The 21,278-nt window shown below is 40.3% G+C and overlaps 1 protein-coding gene across 1 annotated transcript in view; it reads left to right on the top strand.

The window, feature by feature from the left end:
• Positions 1–21,278, top strand: part of atp13a1 (ATPase 13A1) — an 81,178-nt gene that overhangs the window by 34,134 nt on the left and 25,766 nt on the right. Inside the window, exon 12 of the mRNA XM_073069174.1 lies at positions 11,091–11,211. Within this exon, the coding sequence (XP_072925275.1) occupies positions 11,091–11,211 (121 nt within the window). The remainder of the gene's footprint in view (positions 1–11,090; positions 11,212–21,278) is intronic.

Raw genomic sequence — 21,278 nt, 5'->3', positions numbered from 1 at the left:
GGAGACTCTCAGTGAAACCTTTTGAATGTTGAAAGGCTTAGGCAGAGTAGATGTGGAAAGGATGTTTCCCATGGTGGGGGAGCCTAGGACAAGAAGGCACAGCCTCAGGATAAAGGGGCATCCATTTAAAACAGATGTGGAGAAATTTCTTCAGCCAGAGGGTGAATTTATGGAATTTGTTACCACAGGCAGCTGTGGAGGCCAGGTCATTGGGCGTATTCAGGGTTGAGCTTGATAGGTTCTTGAATGGACATGGCATTGAGGGTAATGGGGAAAAAGGCCACAGAAAGGTTTGGTGTGGATGGGGGGGAGAATGATCAACCATGACAATGGCAGAGCAGACTCGATGGGCCAACTGGACTAATTCTGCTCCTATGTCTTATGGTGTCACATAAAGCTATCCATCATGTAGTATCTATTACTTTGCTCCTGCCTGTTTTTACTGGCCTGATCTACCATCCATAATCAGGTTTAATATCACTGGCATATGTTGTGAAAATTGTTTTGTGGCAGCAGTACATTCCAATACATAATAAAAATGGTAGATTACTATACAAGTGTGTGTGTGTGTGTGTGTATGTGTATATATATATATATATAATTAATTTGCATTGCAAAAGGGGTAAAAATATACTGAGGTTTTCATGGGTTCTTTGTCCATTCAGAAATCTGATGGCAGAGGGGAAAGAGGTGTTTCTGAAAAGTTGAGTATGAGTCTTCAGGCTCTTGTACCTCGATGGTAGCAATGAGAATAGGGCATGTCCTGAGTGATCAGTCTTTAAAGATGGATGCTGCCTTTTTGAGGCTTCGCCTTTTGAACGTGTCCTGGATGTTGGGGAGTCTAGTGTCTATGATGGGACTGGCAGAATTTACAAATTCCTGCAGCCTTTTCTGATTCTGTGCAGTGTCCACTCCATTTCAGACAGTGGTGCAACTAGATAGAATGCTCACCGTGCTATATCTGCAGAAAATAAATGTTTTCGATGACATACCAATTCTTCTCAAACTCCTAATGAAAGATGGCAGCTGTCATGTCTTCAGTGCTGTTTAATGTTCCTTTCTGCACTTTGTGGTGCATCGGGCGGCAACCTTGCCGTTTCTTTAACATTTGTCTGTTTTTTTACGTGGCGGAGTTGCTAGATTGATGCTCAACCCAGCACAGATGGAAAGTGTTCAAAGAGCTAGCCAGGTTTGAACCTGGGACCATTCGCCACAAAGTCTGGTGCTAATGCCACTACTCCAGCAGCTGGCATGCCTTCATTGTAATTGCATTAATATGTTGGGCCCAAGATGGTTCCTCAAATGTGTTGACACTCAAGAACTTGAAATTGCTCACCCTTTCTACTTCTGACGCCTTGATGACTGGTATGTGTTCCCTCAACTTCCCCTTCCTGAAGTTTGCAATTCTTCAGTCCTACTGGTGCTGAATACAAGTTTGTTGTTGCAGCACCACTCAACCAGCTGATCTGTCTCACTCTATGCTGCCTCATCACCATCAGAGGTCAGGAGCCCTGCACTCTCAGTAAAAGCTTTTTCTGAGGTTTTCAGCCTTCTTGCTGGCCCCGAGTACATCCACTTTCAGCACCAGTTCCTTGACCTTGTCTATTAGGACCTGAAATTGGATGCAACTTCACTATCTGGTCTTCAGGTTTAAGATGGTGTTGGTAAAGCATAGTGACTGGCAGGGCAAACGCCTATTACTACTTTTTATTAATCACATCTTTTCTCAAATGGTCACTGCAATCAATACCTGTAATTTCCCTTTGGAGTTGAGCTTTATCAGATTTATCAGTGTATACTATAAACCCCATTTCCAGAAAAGTTGGGATATTTTCCAAAATGCAATAAAAACAAAAATCTGTGATATGTTAATTCGCGTGAACCTTTATTTAACTGACAAAAGTACAAAGAAAAGATTTTCAATAGTTTTACTGACCAACTTAATTGTATTTTGTAAATATACACAAATTTAGAATTTGACATACAACTATGAGATTTGTCAGCCCCAAAACAAAAACCCAATAGGACCCATTGAAAGACAAACACTCAATATGCAGAAAAAAAAAACAGTGCAAACAATAAAAATAAGCCAACAACATTCAGAAGTGAAGTTCAAGAAAGTGGGTCCACAGCCATGAAGCCAAATCCAGTCAGTCCAAGAGTTTTTATTGCATTTTGGAAAATATCCCAACTTTTCTGGAAATGGGGTTTGTAGTATACACTGATAAATCTACTTTGAAATTTTTGCAGATGGGGTTGTTCAGAGAGATTATTAGGTACCCTGCAATACTACATCTTGCAGGAGATTCCCATAAGACATAGCAGAATTAGGCCATTTGGATCATCGAGTCTGCTCTGCCATTTCATCATGGCAGATCCATTTCCCTTTCAACTCTATTCTCCTGCCTTCTCCCCTAACCTTCATGCCATGACTAATCAAGTACCTATCAAGCTCTGTCTGCTTTAAGTGCAGGCAGTGACCTAGCCTTCACAACTGCCTGTGGCAATGAATTCCACAGATTCACCACCTGGCTAATGAAATTCCTCCTCATCTGTTCTAAATGGACGTCCCTTTGTTTTGATGCTGTGTCCTCTGGTCCTAGACTCCCCCACCAAATGAAATATCCACTCTATTGAGCCCTGTCAACATTTAATAGTTCTCGGTGAAATCCCCCTCATTCTTCTGAATTCCAGGGAGTACAGGCCCAGAGCCTTCAATCACTGCTCAAATAACTTTTATTCCCAAAATTATTCTCATGAGCCTCCTCTGAACCCTCTCTAATGTCAGCATATCCTTTCTTAAATAAGGGGCCCAAAACTGCTTGCAATACTCCAAATGAAGTCTCATCAGTACCTTGTACATCCTCAGCATTACATCTTTGGTTTTATATCGCGTCCTTGTGAACACTAACATTGTATCTTGCCAACCACTGAGGTCAGATTAACTGGCATATAATTTCCTTACTTCTCCATCTCCCTTGTGGAGTGATATTTGCAATTTTCCAGTCTTCCAGAACCATACCAGAATTGATTGGATTTTTTTTTGAAAGATAATTTCTAATATTTCCAGTCTCTTCAGCCACCTTTAGCATCCTGAGGTGTACTCCCATCAGGTCCAGGTGACTTGTCTATTTTCAGATATTTCAGTTTTCCAAACACCATCTCCCTATTAATAGCAGCTACCCTCACTTCTGCCCCTTGACACTCTCAAACATCCGGTACTGATTCCACTACCATCCTTCCTACATTTGTTGTACCTTAAGCTTGAACTTCTCAAGCTTAAATTCTAGCCTCTGCCTGTTACTGAAACTTGTTGAGGCAAACCCTGATTGTTCTAACACTGCCCTAGCTGTTACCACCAGATTCCAAATTTCTTGGTTCATCCACTTTTTTTGTGTGAGGACAAATTTGTCTACAAGTGATTTTGTAAAGTCCCTGACAACTGTTGCCTATTCATTTAGATCCTTCTGTCCTTGTGCGTGGCCCAATGCACCAACTCACAGCAATCCTCTTTCTGCTAGAGCCTTCCTCTTCCACCTGCCTATATGCATGCAGGAGGGCAGCCAGATGATCAGATTTCACAAAATGTGGTCTAGGGAACGATACGTATTCTTAAACTTTCAGTAGTGCATCTCCCACCCCCTTCACCATTTCCCATCCCCTTTTTCCTCTCTCGTGTTATCTCCTTGCCTGCTTGTCGCCTCCCTCTGATGCTCTTCTCTCGCCCCTCCCCCTTTCCTTTCTTCCATGGCCTTCTGCCTCTTTCACCAATCGATTTCCTAGCTCTTTGCTCATTCCTCCCCCTCCAAGTTTCACCTATCGTCTGATGCTTCTCTCTCTTCCCACACCTTTCAAATCTACTCCGCAGCCTTTTCTCTCCAGTCCTGCTGAAGGGTTTCGGCCGGAAATGTTGACTGTACTTTTTATCCATAGATGCTGCCTGGCCTGCGGTGTTCCTTCAGCATTTTGTGTGTGTTGCTCTGATTTCCATCATCTGCAGATTTTCTTGTTTGTCATGAGTAAAATGAGATGGGTAGGTAACATCAAATAGGTTATAGTCATTTGGACACTGCATGCTCTGCCATGCAATAAAATGGAGGGTTTTCCCCTCAGTATTCTTACATCCCTTAAATCTCATTTCTCCCCACCCCCGACAGTTCTGTCTTGCTGGTCAGGAAAGTATCTGGACTGTACACTGCTGTTGGCCTGCACACTGCCATGAGCTCCATTCTTAAGGAAGAGTGTCGTTGATGCTCCCTGTCCCGGATTGTTCAGTCATACTTGTGCTGTTGCATCTGGTCAAAGAGCCAGCCATTAATTAGAATAATTGAATGGTTGCAGCACATAAGGTGATTATTGGGTCCATGCTGGCTCTTTTCATTGTGGGAATAATGGAAATTGGAGCCAAGTCACTGGATTTCTATACTGCCCTAGAGATAGTTATTAGGGAAAAAGGGAAAAATTAATGTTGATAAACAAAATCCCACTAGGACTTTAGTGTTCTCTATCTGGTCTATTCTTTGTTATAACATTGGTTGGACAGATATAATGCAAGCTTGTTATTTGGTGATTACATTTTTCAAGTGGACATGAAGTCTTGGCTATTAGATGAGCAAGTTCTTTGTTGTGTGGTATCTGGTTAAATAAGGGTTTACATGCAGTCTCTGAAATGCAATTCATCAAAGGCTAGATTTCCACATTAGTTACAGAATGCAAGAGCACTGTAAAGTGTTAATTGTTTGTTGACAAACCGAACCTATAACTGAGTCTGCTTGTTTGATATTTCTTTTGATGTTTTCTTGTGTTAATTCCTGTTTGAGAGCTGGGACCAGTCTGGGGATACATGAGGCAACTGAGACAAAATTCATAATTTTGTGTTACTTTTTTTAAAAAAAAGCACAACATCCACATCGTTTTTTTTAAAAACTTTTTTTATTGTTTTCAAATAGTTACAGAATAAAAGTGTATAAGAAAAAAAATGTTACCCAGCCCCCCTCCCCTTAACCCCTCCCCCCTAACATCCCTAAAAAAAGAAAGAGAAAAAAAAAGGGAATGCCTGGATATTGGAAGATCCCCACACGCTCCACGGAGTTCGTAATAACTTTAGTGTATGCATTTATTTCTTTCCCCAAGTAACCAATTATTCCATCTTCGGAGCACCTATATATTTAATCCTGTCTTTTGTAAATAAGGGCTAAATGAGTTTCTTGTAAAAAAGCTATATCTGTTTTCATTTTTTTAATATATGTTAAAATTCTTTTTCTTTTTACTGGCCCATTAAGCCCATTAACATTAAAACTTAAAAAGTTTAGTAGATTAGTCATTTTTTTTTATTATATTATTCCAATCTATAATAATACCTAATCTTTCCACTTTTGTGGTATCTTGGGAAATCTTTATAAAAATCTCCGTGTTGCTATGTGTGTCCCCACCAATCATCCAGGCTAAAAGATAGAAGAAAATTAAAATATAAAGAAAAAAAACAAAATACCCCCCTACTAATGTTGTGGAAAACTAACACAACATTACCCCCCTCTGCTGTACGGGTCATGGCAACCGCCATGATTACACACGTGAATCCCGCAGTAACCGATCCAAAGCTCCCCAGCCCCCCCGCAACACAAAAACGTATATGTATAAGAAGAGAAAAAAAAAGAAATACCATTCTCATTTAGTATTTCTAAAATTTTGCTCCCCTTTTCTATAATATCCATAAATGTCCATCAATTCTGTTCGTTGGATCTATCTTCATAGCGAATAGATGGAAGATCTTGTACAAACTCCTCCGCTTTTCGATAATCGGGAAAAAATTTTTTTTTTCCTTCCTCCAAAAAAATTATCAGTGTTGCTGGATGACGCATTGTAAATTTGTAACCCTTTACCCATAAGGCTTTTTTCACTGGGTTAAATTCCTTCTTCCTCTTCAACAGGTTGTGACATATCAGGGTAAAAAAGGACTGGTTTTCCTGCTATCATCAATGGCCCGTTTCTATTTTTGGCACTTTGGGCAGCAGCCTTCAGGATCTTTTCTTTGTCTTGGTATCGTAAGCATTTTATCAAAATTGGTCGTGGGTTTTGATCAGCTCGAGGTCTTGGCCTTAAGGATCTATGAGCCCTTTCGATCTCAATTGGAATTTCTCCTTCCATTTCCAGCTTTTCAGGGATCCATTTTTGAAAAAAATTTATTGGGTCTTCTCCTTCTATATCTTCTTTAAGTCCAACAATTTTAATATTATTTCGTCTACTGAAATTTTCAAGCTTATCAATTTGTTCCATAAATTGTTTTCTTTCTGATGCCCAAGCAGCATTTTCATTTTCTATTTTGTCCATTCTTTCAACCATGTCCTCCGTTGTAGTTTCCAAGTCCGTAATTCTTTTTTCCATTTTTTCCTGTCTCTTTGTCATTTTATCAAGCATAATCTCCATTTTGGTCATTTTTTTTTCGAGTCTTTTTTGATTATTTTTAATGTGTCTAATTTACGCATTATTTGCCTCAAAGTCTTTTCTATATTTCTAGAAGGACTTTTAGCTTCTTCTTCATCTGATCTTTCCGAGAGATTTGACTCTCCCTCCGATTCGCTATCACTTTCAGTTGCAGTGGTAGCTGGGCTTTGTAGTTCTTGTTGCTCCCGTTTGCGCATGCTCCGTCCTTCGGGTTTGCGCAATTCACGATGACCCTTCCCTTCAGGAATGGCCATTGTTGCCGCGGTCTCTTGTTCCGCCTCGCCGGTGGCACAACGTACCTGAGACCGCGGTTCCTCGGCAGATGCGGGCCCCGCTCTTGTTCCAACTTGCGTAATCTTCCCGGTATTAGTTTTCTTCATCTTCCTTCTTTGAGGCATTGCTTGACACAGTCCGGAGTAGTTTATAAGTAACTTTTAGAAGATACTGACTAACTTTTCTTCATTTAGACATTGATTTATTAACTTTTTACGGGAGAGCTGGGTTCCAGCGTCTCGATCCTACGTCATCACGTGACGTCCCCCCCAACATCCACATCGTTGACACAATTGAGTTCAATGATCTGAAGCTGTAATTTTAAGATCTTTTGAAGACTTGTGGGATAGAGTGGGGGGGAAAGCAGCTACATCTTCTGCTGTAGTCTCTTTCTGGATGCGTGCAGTGTCCTCTTTTCATAAAGAACTCAGTGAGTGGAATCTTGGAAACTCCTGTTTCTGCTTTTCCTAGTGAGTCTCCAGAATAGGTCAGAGCTTCTCTAGGGAAAATGGATTGCCTTAGCCCCTATGGTTTAGATTGAATCCTGACCAGTAGTGTTTTCTGTGTGGAGTTTGCATGTTCTCCCTATGACCATATGGGTTTTCCCTGAATACTTTGGTTTCCTTCCACAGCCTAAGAAAGATGCAGCTTGCTAAGCAAATCAATTACTGGAGATTACACCTAATATGGGTGGTGGGGGTATCTGGCTGAAGCTAAGAGTAAGGGAAATAGGGGATTGGAACTCCTGATAAGGTCTGTAGAAATGGCTCAGACTCAGTGAGCTGATTAAGTATATGAACTTTTTATATGATAGAATTCTAAGCAATCGACTTGTTCTGCAGCTGATGAAGCAGTAGGTATAGGCCTTTTGGTCCCTTGAACATCTTGCTTTTCAATGAGATCTGAAGACTATCACCTAGTTTTAGATGCTCAGTCTAATCTTGTAAGCCATGGTAACTGGTTATAGACTTTTACCTTCCCCGTGTGTGTATAAATGGTTCCTGAGTTGAGAAATTTGGTACGCCCGCAGTGTTCTATTTATTTAGAGATATAGCATGGTATAGGCCCTTCCAGACCTTCAAGATGCGTTACTCCACAACGTCTGAAAATCCCGATTTAACCCTAACCTAATCGTGCGACAATTTACAGTGACCAGCTTACCTACTTGGAACATCCTTGGACTGTGGGAAGAAACCCGAGGAGCTGGAGAAATCTCAGGCATTCCACGGGGAGGACATACGGACTCCTTACAGATGACAACAGAATTGAACTCCGAACACCTTGAGGTGTAATCGCTTTGCACTTCCTGCTATCCTCCTGTGGCTGATTGCTTTAGAAGATCTGTATTTGTCACTGTGCTGTTATCTTCTGTATTGTTGTCACTTTATTTGCAATTTAATCTCTCAGTCATCGTGAATTGCTCCTCATAATGATTCCTGCCTTCAGCACAGCCAAATGTGTGGCAGTCTTGAATCTTCAAAAGGCTGTATAGAAGTCTATTCATCACTATTTTGTCCTGGTTATTTCTACTTCCAACTACAGTCTGTAAGATGTTGCTTATCATTGGATCATGCACAACAGGATGGTTGGTTTCTTTTCTATTTTTAGGTTGGTGATAAGGTGGGTGAACTGCTGTCCTAACTGATCCTGGTAGGGCAACATATTCTGCCTTTTCAAGCATTGATCCATTATTTCTTCTCTCTTGCCACTCATCCAAGTTCCTTACCAAGTCGATTACTTCCACTGCAAGATTTAATTTGGCTAATATTAAATGCTTTCTGAATTGTTGTATGAATAATCATGAACAGTCTGTAATCCAGCACCTGAGTCACCTTTACAAGAAATCTGCTTTATTGTGTGTGACCTGCTTCAGTCTAAAGGTATCTGCTTGGGCTTATTTTTTGACACTGGCAGAATTTTGATCTAAATTGACACCTTGCAGTTAAGTGTAATTACAAGGGAGATGGTCAAGGAAATTAGATTAAAACACTTGCCAATAAATGATAATCATTCAGAAGATAAAACTTTCATTTCTTAACAAATGTAAATTCCATTGCGGCATTCAATGGTTAACTAAAGACATTAAGGATAGTACTAAAAGGTTTGTAACATTGCTAAACAGAGTGGCACGCTCAATAGGTAGGGTGGGTTCAGAGATAGCCACAAATGGCAAAGTTGAAAGGAGTAAAAAAGTAAGTTACTTTTATAAAGGTAATTTCAGGAGTATTTACACTTGGGTAAAAGAAAATTCAAATCTCTTGAGGTATAGATTCAAAGTGAATTTGTAGTTCGTATATGTCACTATATACTACCTTGAGATTCATTTTCTTACAGGCATTCACAGTAGAACAAAGAAATTTAATAAAATTAATGAAAAACTACACAAAGACTGACTTACAATCAAAGTGCAAAATAAAGACTGTGCCAATAAAAAACAAATAATACTAAAAATGAATTGTAATGGGGGTTAGACCATAGGAAATAGAAATATGAAGACTGAGAAATGACTGCGGCATTAAACTGATCTGACCATCGTAGGAGTCAATGATGTTGGTGGACCAAGGATCTGTTGAGTACATAGATAATATCAGAATGAGGTACTAAAAATAAAAGGTGCTTAAATCTGACATCCTGAGTCTAATTGCCTGTATCTTAAGGTAGTAAATATTGATGCATTTGTAATTTTCTGAAATTCTCTAGATTCTGGACTGGTCTAAAGTATCCCACTAAGTCAAGAAAGAAGGGAAGGAGGAAATCGGAAAATTTATATTTTTTTGCTGAAAGAATTCAAGAATCTGTAGGGAATGTGATAACATGCCACATGAAAGATCAGGAAGTATGCACATTATTTTAATGAAACATTTCATATTTGGCAAATCCACAGATTTTTAACAATCCACAAGTCCATAGTTAAATTACAATTTATTCCACGTTATGTTTTTAACAAACCCTCCGTCCAATCTAATATATTTAGCACAGCCTACTTTGTCCAGCAAACATTTTTGCATCACCATAATGAAAATCAAGACAGTCCATGAGTTCCGCTAAACTACCTTACCAGTTTGGAGGGCTACCATTAGCAATTGAGTTGTTATCTTAACTATCCTAGTAGTTAACCTTATAGTTAGAAGAGAGAATGCATTTGTTGTCTCAATTGTTAATATGATGCTGGGCAAAATAAATTATTATAGAATGGATGGAAGATTGGTTAAGAGAGTAGAAGGGGTTTATTGTATTTTTACAAACTGGCTGTGTTATAAATAGAATACTAGAAGAGATGATGTGCCATGAATGAAGTGCTTCTATCACTTGTTCAATGCTTGCCCAAGTTTATTACTGGTTTTTCCTCATGCCTCCTGTACTTCTGTTAGTCACCCTCTTCGCTCTGGGGCACTGAAATCAGTTGTGCTGAAAAAGGATCTAGTGCTTTCCTAGTGTATATGATAAATAAACTCTTCCCTGGCTTCAAGCAGGTACAGGTATCGATTATAATAGACATTTCAATTACAAATTCTGCCAGTTTTCTTCAGGGATGATGCAGATTGCAGAGTTGGCTGAAAAAGATAGTTTGTCATTGAAAACATCCGTTATAATCGATACCTGTACCCAGCTTGAAGCCCGAGAAGCATTTATAAGTTTTGCTGAGGTTGAACACAAAATTGGAAGTAAAGCCTGAAGCGAGCATGGAAGAGCAGGAGCAGGTTATTCAGCGCCTGAATCCTGGGTTACTTAAATTAAGTTATGGTTCATCTGTATCCTAACTGCTTCTAGGTGTTCTGGTGTCATATTCTTTTGATACAGTTGAAGTTTTACATGAGTAAATGTAACACCAATTAATTAAATTTAAATTTTTAAAAAAAGCTTCACCGCTGAAAGGCCTGTCTTTCAGTTAATGGACAAGTCCACAACTCTCCTTGTTATTTCTGTGGTGTACCAGCAGTCCACCTGCCTGTCCCACCCCAAACTCCCGCAATCAGCTAAAAGTTTTGCCACATCTACTCAATAATTTTCTTCAAAATCCTACATAATCTCAAATTACCCTTAATTTTCTGTACTCCAGAGATTACAAGAGAGTATGTCATCTTTATCCTTCGAGATTTAAACCTTGAAGTTTCGGTAATGCCGGTGAATTTCTGCTACACTCCTTATAAAGCTGATAATTATAAATATACTGCAGAACAGAAATAAGTTGCCTTTTTGCCCTTTGACTGAAACACTTTATATCCATGACAGTTTTTTTCCCCTGTAACCATTGTAGAAAGTGGTTGTAAAATTGGGTCCTCTGGTAAAGTATTGCCATAAGCTTTGCTTTAAGCACTACTGGGTTTTGTTGGTATCAGGGAAAGAGTGCTAATGTTCCGCATTTCTTTCAGATGTGTACTGTACTGAACCTTTCCGAATCCCCTTCGCTGGGAAAGTCGAATTCTGCTGCTTCGATAAAACTGGCACTCTAACAAGTGACAACCTGGTGGTCCGAGGTGTTGCTGGACTCAGGTGTGTATTCCTTTTCATGCTAGTTTGCTGTGCTCATCTCCTGGAGGCCTTGACATTTTTCTTGGGTGCAATTACATGGGTGCTGGTCATACTTCAGTCAATGTCCCTTTGATCTTTTGATCACCTGCACTCTCCATTCCTTTTTGAGCTCCCCAGGACCTGCTCAGAACCCCTCAGGAAAAAGATGCAGGAGGCCAAGACTCGCATCTCCAGGTTCAGGAACAGTTATTGCCTCTCAACCATCAGGCTCCTGAACTTCACTCAACTTCACTTGGACCATCACTGAAATATTCACACAACCTGTGCACTCACTGTTGAGGACTCTTCATCTCGTGTTCTCTACTTATTGCTTGTTCATTTATTTATTATTTCTTTTAATATTTGCATTGTTTGTCTTTTGCAGACTGGTTGAATGCCCAGTTGGTATGGGCTTTCATTGATTCCATTATGGATTTATTGAGTATGCCCACAAGAAAATGAATTTCAGATGTGTATGGTGACATATGTGTATTTTGATAATTTACTTGAATTTTGAGTTTTCTATCTACGACTCTCATAATCTTAAATGTCTAGCAGATCTCCCCTTGAGACAAAAACCCAAATTTATCTAGCCTCCTCTTTTAGCACGTGCCTTCTAATCCAGGCAACATCCTGGTAAATCTCACTTGCACCCTCTCCGAAGCCTCGATGTTCCTTCTATAATGGGGTGACCAGAACTGAATGCAGTACAGTCGGCCCTCCTTATTCGCGGATTCCGCATGCGCAGATTCAACCAACCGCGGATCGGGAAAACTCAGAACTTCTCTGTCCAGCACTTGTTGTTTGAGCATGTACAGACTATTTTTTCTTGTCATTATTCCCCAAACAATACAGTATAACAACTATTTACATAGCATTTACATTGTTAGGTATTATAAGTAATCTAGAAATGTCTTAAAAGTACAGGCAATCCCTGGGTTATGAATGAGTTCCGTTCCTGTGTCTGTCTTTAAGTCGGATTTGAACCCAGAACAGGTACATCCGGTATTATTTAGTGTCAGTTAGTCAAACATTTTTCTTAGTATATAGTACATATTTTACCTTTCTGTACATATAAAACACTTAAGAAACATACGTATTTCAATAATTAAACCACTGCGTTGCTTAGTAATAATTGTAGCTTTCATCGGGGCAGGGCCTTTCACATGCTCCATTAAAATTGTTCTGATCGTTGACCGACTGTAGCCTAAAGCTTTTCCAATGACCGATGGCGTTTTACCTCTTTCCGATTGCTTTATTACTTCCACCTTATTTTCAATCGCTATCGTGATTATTTTTGTGAACAGAAACACTGCAGATTCAGAGCTGCACCAGGTCCTAATGTCCACCGCACTGAGACATGTTAAATAAAGTCCAGGGTTCCGCTGGGTCCTAAAGACAACTGCACTGACACAGGTTAAATAAGGGACTTGAGCATCCGCGTTTTTTGGTATCCGCGGGGGGTCTTGGAACCAATCCCCCGCGGATAAGGAGGGCCGACTGTACTCCCAACAGCAGCTGTACCAAGCAACACAAAATGCAAGAGGGACTCAGCCGACTAGGCAGCAGCTATGGAGATGCTGTCTAGCCTGCTGAATTCCTCCAGCATTTTGTATGTTGCTTTGGATTTCCAGCATTTGTAGATATTTTCCTTTTTTGCGGCCATACCAAGTTTTATAGAGTTACAACATAATGCCTCAACTATTAAAGGCAAGAATGCCATATGCCTTCTTAACCACTATGTCGCCACTTTCAGGGAGTTATGAACTCGGATCTAAAGATCCCTTTGCTTATCAAAATTCAAGGGTCTTGCCCTCAACAGAATATTTGACCTACCAAGGGGCAACAGTTCACAACTACCCAGGATAAGCTCCATTTGCCATTTCTCTGATATACACTGCTGTATTCTTTGCCATTCTTCTATGGTATCCACAACACCATCAATCTTTGTGTCATTTGCAACCTTTTACAGTGCCTTGAAAGGTTATTCAACTCCCACAACTATTTTCCCACTTTACTGCCTCATTTTCTAAATTTAAGAAATATTGAAGTAGGATTTTTTCAGCTAATCTAAAAACATTATCCATGTCAAATCAAAAGGAAAATTCCAAAAACACAAAATGCTGGCAGAACTCAGCAGGCCAGACAGCATCTATGGGAGGAGGTAGTGATGACGTTTCAGGCCGAAACCCTTTGTCAGGAACTCCTGATGAAGGGTTTCGGCCCGAAACGTCGTCACTACCTCCTCCCATAGATGCTGTCTGGCCTGCTGAGTTTTGCCAGCATTTTGTGTTTTTATTTATTTCCAGCATCTGCAGATTCCCTCGTGTTGCAGGAAAATTCCAAACCCTGTCAGTAATTAACTACAATTAACAACCAAAATTGAGGCTGAAAAACTATTCATCTCCTTTGCAATTACTATGCTAACTTGCCTTGGGTGGAATATACGTATTACCTTTATTTATGTAGAGGGTTACGTGTTTTAAATGAATTCATTGAATAAATGCCCCCTCTCTTTGTAAGGTCCAGCAGTCTGGTAGATTTTCAACAGACCAAACCAAAATGAAGGCAAGGGAAAATTCAAGACGAGTCAGGGAAATGATAACGGAAGTATAAATCTGGGGTAAGGTTCAAGACCATCTAAAAGACACTGAACATACCTTGGACCTCAGTCCATTGTGAAATGGTGAAAAAAAAAATGAAACCACAGCCACAATGCCCAGGTCAGGCTGTCCCTAAACTTAGTTGCCTGAGCAGGATGGTATTTGTGATGTCAGTGGCTGCAATGGGAGATGAAGTTCTTGGCTCCACAATCTCAAAGGCCTTGCACAAAAAAGGTATTTATGTAAGACTGGCAAGGAAGAAGCTCTGGCTTTAATTTTTTTTTAAATGCATGTCTTTGCCTGTAAAGACTTTGCAAAGCATCACTGAACCGATCTTAGCCAGAGGGTGGTGAATTTGTGGAATTTGTTAACACAGGCAGCTGTGGAGGCCAGGTAGTTGGGTGTATTTAAGGCAGAGATTGTTAGGTTCTTGATCGGATGTGGCATTGAAGGCCTGGGAGTGGGGCTAAAGAGAGGGAATAAAGAATGAGCCATAATTGAATGGTGGAACGGACTTGATGGACCAAATGGCCTAATTCTGCTCCTATGCCTTATGTCTTATTATACTGTAAAGATGTGGAAGGTGGTCTTCATGAGACTAACATGAACTTTTTTGCTTCAAAACTAGGTATGTGTAGTATAATTCTAAAACTGTGCATCAGCCAGTTAACCATCCCTACTATATAGTGGAGGTAATATGCTACAGAGATGCTTTTCGGCAGCAGAGACTGGAAATCTGGTTAGGGTTGATGGGAAGATTAATACTGATAATTATAGAGATCCTGGATAAAAACCCACTGCTACTCTGCCAGAAAGCTTAAATTGGGGAGGAAGTTCATCTTTCAACAGGACAACTCAAACCATACTGCCAAAACAACCATGGAGAGGCTCAAAATGGAGAAAATTGATGTCTTTGGTCGGCCCAATCAGAGCTTAACTGGATCGACCGCCCCTGGCAAGATCTCAAGATTGCTGTGCACCACTGCACTTCAACTAACCTGGTATAGCCTGAGCAATTTTGCCAGGAGAAATGGGAAAACCTTGCTCCACGTTGTGCAAAGCTAATAGACTTGTACAAAAAGACTATTGGCTGTAATAGCTGTGAGAAGTGGTTCAACTAAGTACTGAGCAAAGGGAGTTGAATACTTTTGAACTGCTGACATTTTAGTTTTTGAATTAGTTTTTCATGCTTTACAATTTTCTGTTTTTTGGGATCTATGTGAAAAAAGCATGTGATTCATAAATTTTAAAAAATTCGCAGCTAATTTGATCAGAATCCCTGATTGTAATACCATTTGTGTAAACAAAGGGTTGGGAGTGGAATGCTTTTTACAAAGCACTACATTCTTGCCTAAGCAGAGCTGTAAACTTTGCCTGTTTTGGGCACCATGTGGAGTCCATTAGTATGAAGCAGGTGGCTAAGGATTGGTTTATAACATAGTCCGTCCAACGGAATCTTAAGATTGTACTTAATCAAGTACTTAAAAACTGATGGATCTGAAGATTTTTGGCTTTGAAATCGGAGATCTGAGACCCCTAACCTTACAAGAGGGTTTGGTCAATTGCTAAATTGTTCTCAGTGGCTAACAGTGACCCCTAGAGAACTATATGGAAATTGCAGCCAAGTATAAATGAAGCTGCAGTAGCTTTTAATTTTTTTTCTTTTTCCCCACATTGGACATCTTTTGATCTTTTTCTTTGTTTGGTTGCACTATCACATACATTCTGAATTAAATATTATTTCCTTTTTTTGTTGCCCAATTTTTGTTTAAAATGCAGTTTCTATTTGTGCATTACTAGTTTGTTTTCCATTTATATTTTTTATTATGTTGCTCTGTTGAACAAAACAAAGTGTCCTTATCAGTTAGGTGTTAAATTTAATAAATTATCAGTGTTCTTTTGGGTGTAGTTGCCTGAGGTAATACATTTCCGTTATACAAAACATGCCTCTTCGGAACAGATGCTGGCAACACTGAACTGGTCAGGCAGCATCTGTGGAGTGGGGAACAGTCAATGACCTTGTGTCAAATCTGGAGAAAATTTAGAAGGTGGGCATACTTTGAGTAGCAGAGAAGTTGAGAGCAAATGAAATCTGATAGTTTAGATACCAAAAGAGCATTGAAAGTAGTGCAGATTGTGAATGAGTAAAGACTGCTTGATAATGGCCACTAATCTGCCTGGGAGAGCAGACGGAGGAAACTTGCTGAAATTGAAATGTAGAAAATGGCTGCTGCTGGAAAGTTGAAATAAAGAAAAATGCTCAGCATTGAATTCAGCAGTTTCAGATTAGTGTCAATTCTATTTCAAGCGGATGATCAATGAATGCTGCAGAGGTTGGTGCTGTCTTTGGGGAGGAGAGTTTAGGTTGATATTGCCTTTTTCATGATAGTGTGATGGAGGTGATTTTTTGCTGGTGCTGACTTGCCCGCTGAGTATTTTGGTTTTAAGTTTTCTAGTATCTGTAATCTGACCTCTGGTGCTATCTTTGCAGGGTTTGTGTCCTCCCTGTGACAGTGACAGTACCAGTTTCCTTCTGGTGCTCTGGTTTTCTCCTGCATTCCACAGTTGTGCAGGTATATAAAATAGCTGCTGTAAATTACCTGTGGTGTGTGGGTGAGAGGTAGAATCTGAGGAGAGTTGATGGAAACATGGGGAGAATTTAAAGTAAGATTAATGTAGGGCTAATACAAATGTAACTCAGTTTGGACTCTGGGCAGAAGGCTTGTCTCCTTGCTCTGTCTTTCTAAGCCTCATGATATTAACTGCTTTTCAATCTCAAGCCAATTGAGATGTAACTGTTGGGCTTTTCCAGCACTCTCTCTTGGATACTGCTGTGTTATGTGTCACACAGGATGCAGCCAATTTGTTAAACCTCATTAAGAAATGTTAGCTGATAACACAACAAAACGCTGGAGGAATTCAGCAGGTCAGGCAGCATCTACGGAATTGAATAAACAGTTGACGTCTTGTCCCGAAACCCTTCATTATTACAGGCCAGAACACACACAAAATGCTGGTGGAACACAGCAGGCCAGGCAGCATCTATAAGGAGAAGCGCTGTCGACGTTTCGGGCCGAGATCTGACGAAGGGTCTCGGCCCGAAACGTCGACAGCGCTTCTCCTTATGGATGCTGCCTGGCCTGCTGTGTTCCACCAGCATTTTGTGTGTGTTGTTGTTTGAATTTCCAGCATCTGCAGATTTCCTCGTGTTTGATTATTACAGGCCCATTGTTTGACTGTTCCAGACTTGCTGAACTTGTTTGCATAGCCCAACTCTATTGTATCCCCTTTGGTTCAATCCCTTCCCACCTACATTGACATTTCCTGTGCTCTCTATCTCCAAATATTTTCAGTTCTCTGGCCTGATTGTCTTCCAGTCCTGAAACATTGACTGTTTATTCCTTGCCATAGGTGTTGCCTGATCTGAGTTTCTTAAAGATGTTGTGTTACTCTGGATTTCCAGCATCTACAGTATCTCTTGTGTTTAACTTGGCTAATAAGCTGTCTTCACTCTATTTCACTCCAGACTTCTATCAATGGGTACTTTTTGCTTATCAGGTCATATTTGCACTTTTGTGTTATCGAATACATGAGAACTGATCCCTACTCACCACAGAGGTGTGTTAACTTGGTGTTTGTATGTCTCCCTGGGATCCAGTATGAGCTAGCTAATTGGCTTGATGGAAGGAAGCAGAGTGTGATGATGGAAGATTATTTCTTTTGCACTGGAGTCTCGAATAGTGTTCTCCAGGGGTCAATGCTAGGCCCTTTGCTATTTGTCATCTGTCAATTATTTGATAATGTGAAAGTCATAATTAGCAAGTTTGCAGATGATGTCTCATAGGTAGTCTCATAGACCAATGAAGATGGCTATCAGGATTCAAAGTGGGATCTTGATCAACTGGGTAAGTGGACCAAAGAATAGCAAATGGAGTTTAATTCAATTTAGTGATAAGTGGTGTGTTTTGGGAAGATAAGTGTAAGACCCTCAGTGAGGTAGGGCCCTTGAGAGTGTTGTAGAACAGAGTACATAGTTCCCTGAGAGTGGCATTGCAGGTAGACAGGGTAGTGGAAAAAAGCTTTTGGCACACTGGCTGTCATCTGTCAGGGTACTGAGTATAGTACTTGGGGCTGCTATTGCATTTGTGCAAGACTTTGCATTTGGAAAATTGTTCTGTTTTGGTTATCTTACTATAGAAAGATGCAATTAAGCTGGAAAGAGTGCCAAAGAAATTTGAGGGACTGTTATGGAGAGAGTTGAGCAGTTTGGAGCTTTATTGGAGCACAGGAGAATGAGGTCTTATAGGTGTGTAAAAGGTCATGAAGAGCATAAGTAGGATAAATGCAGTAATTTCCCAGGATTAGGGAATTAAGGACTAGGAGGAATAGACACAAGATGAGAGAAGAGATTTAGTCATACAGCAGGAATATAGGCTGTTCAGCTCAGCAAGTCAATGCTGACTGTTGTCTATGCTAGTCCCAATGATCTGCATTCAGCCCATATCTATCTTAACCCAGCTATTCCATGTACCTATCAAGCACTGCTTAAATAGTACTGTTGTACCTGCCTCAATCAGTTCTTCTGGCAGCTCATTGAATGTTCACGACCCTCTGTATGAAAAAAGTTGCCCCACAAATCTTTTTATATCTTTTTTCCCCTCTCTAAGATTATGTCCCTAGCTTTGGACTTCCTACCCTGTTACCATTCGCCTCTCATTTTAAAATTCTGTATTGCTGTACACATTTAATACAAACCTTGAGGGCAAACTTTTCACCAGAGAATGATCAGTAGATGGAATGAGCTGGCAGAGGTTGAACTAGGTACATCAACAACTTTTAAAATGCATTTGGACAGGTACATGCTAGGCAAGGTTGGGATATGGGACCAACTTGGGGAATTGGGAATTGGTTTAGATGGAACTCCTGGTCAGCATGGACTGTGGGCTGAAGAGCCTGTCTTTGTGCTGCAGGATTCTGTCTTACCTGCTCAGTGGCAGGTGGGAAAAAATCTTAAAGGTAGTCCAAGTAGAGCTTTGTTCCATACGTGAAATGCTCATGTTCTTAAGTAATGATACAGTGATGTTACTGACTCATACTACAGATGCCTGGACTAATTACCCAATAACTGTGTGGCCTTGGTTCACTCTGCAGGTTAAAGACTGGAATTTTAATTCTTGAACTAAAAGCCTTATCAGTGAAAATGAGCACAAAGCTCATTAATATTAAAGCTTTTTAAACAGTGTAGCACAGAAACTTCCTTTGACCCAGTGTCTGTGCCAGTCATAATGCCAAGTAAACTAGTGACGACTCAAAATCATGGTGGCTTGCATAATGCTATTATTGTGCCAGTGACCCGGGTTCAATTATGCAGCTATCTGTAAGGAGTTTGTATGTTCTTCCTGTGACTGTATGGGTTGCCACACCCCCACATTCTAACAACGTACTGATTAGGTTAATTGGTTACATGGGTGTAATTGCTTGACATGAGCTAATAGTTCCTGGAACTTATTGCCTCTTGGCAGTATGTTCCAGGCACTTGCTGTTAATTTATTTTTAGAAAAAAAACTTGTCTTGCACTTTTCCTTTGAACTTTTCCCTTCTTACCTTAAAGCCATGCTTTCTAGTATTTGACATTTCCATCCTGGGGGCAAAACTATTTACTCTATCTGTATCTCTTACAATTTTACACATTTCTACTAAGTCTCCTCTCAGCCTCTGAACTCCAGACAAAATAATCCAAGTTTGTCCATTCTCCTGCATTTTTGTACCCTCTAATATGGGCAAGCAGCTTCCTGGTGAACCTGTTCTGTGACCTCTCCAAAGCCTCCACATCCTTGCTGTACTATGGTGACCAAGATTGTGCACGGTACTCCAAATATGGCCTAACTAAAGTTTTTTTTGTGCAACTCCAAAACTCTAGCTGGTTTAGATGGTGTAGCTGGTTTAAATTTGCATTTTAAGGAAGGAAATCTGTTTCTTAAAGGACTGTAATGTCTTTGGCTGAAGTGTTAACATTTTCCACAATGTCTGACCTGTTGAAGTTGTCTGTTTTTGTTAGATAGAACATAGAAGGTTTGATTTCCAAAACCTAGAGTCTTTCTTACCTGTCAGCCTCACTCAGTGTGGTCAGCATGGACAAGCTTACACCAAAGCTCAACTCTGTTGTGACCCAGCAAGGCACTGCGTTGTATCAAGTCGGCTCTCGGTACTCAAGAAAGTGACCCATCACCACCTTCTCCATGCAAATACTAATTCCTGACAATTAAGACATTTTACTGAAAATTCTGCAAGTAATGCAAAACTTATCCTATTTGCACTACCTGCAGAATCGTAATCACCTTGCAGGGTGGTTGTGCAGTTGAAAAGAATTGGTGTTTGTTGATGTATTTGAAGTAGAGTGGATTTCAGTTAATTGGGACACATTGGACCAGTACATTTTGGCCCAAATAAGCTGCTGCTCCAATTAGCAAAGGTTCATGGAAATAGTCAAAGGGTTAAAAAAGACTAACTACCATTCAATCGAGTCTCAAATGATGCATTTAAATGAAATGTGGAACAGGTCAGAGTGCTACCAATGTTATTGGTGCTTGTCCACCATATCTGACAATGACCATAAACCTGAGCTAGAGAATTTTTAAAGTGGAGCAGCTGTGCACTGGGGCAGTTCCACTCTCTCGACCTGCGATGTCCTGGTCCAGTGGGATGAGTAGACATCATAACTGGGATCTTCCCTGGCTGCAGTAGATGAGTGTGACTTTTTATGTGCCTCATTGCCCTTCGCTCCACATAGCATTGTAGAACCACCTGACTGGCAGTTGGATCTCACTGCAGATCTGATCCACCCAGTCTGCTGGAGATAGCTTTGCATGCTAGGACAGAGACATAACCCATCTCAGAATATCCTATTATGAGACTTGCCTGCTACCCACAATTGGTTTTGCCCACTTGTCAAAGCGGTACATAACAGCTACTTGGAGACATGGGTGAGAGCTGAGTGTTCAGAGGGGACCAAAGGTAAACATTCAAGATGATTGTCGGTACTTTCAAATTCTGCATAACTCCTAACTTGAAGGAGTGAAATTGTTTCATTTTTCTGTCCAGAATGTTTCTGGCATTTCCAAGTCTTGAGTGCTTGAAACTGCACTGAGCGATTGTCTTGCTGTTTACTTCTTGCCAACTATGAGTGGCAAGAATCACTGCTTTTTGAACACAAACATAAGTAATTGATGCTATTTAAAAACTGTTTGCTCTAAGCATGGTGCAGTATCTAATGGCCACATGACACATATACAACTGACGCTAGTTAGAAATTGGCGGCAACAGTCTCCTGCCCCAATTAAGTGACATTGTGTTCCAAATAAATTAAAGGAATCCCGGTTATTTTCTCAATTTGTTTTTCTTGAAGAGTTGTTGCAGATAAGCAATTGCCTGATTAACCAATGGTCT

This window comes from Hemitrygon akajei, chromosome 16 (genome assembly GCF_048418815.1).
Source record: "Hemitrygon akajei chromosome 16, sHemAka1.3, whole genome shotgun sequence".
Lineage (NCBI taxonomy): Eukaryota > Metazoa > Chordata > Chondrichthyes > Myliobatiformes > Dasyatidae > Hemitrygon > Hemitrygon akajei.
The sequence above is the reverse complement of the archived record's forward strand: the minus strand, read 5'-3'. Positions and strand labels throughout refer to the sequence as shown.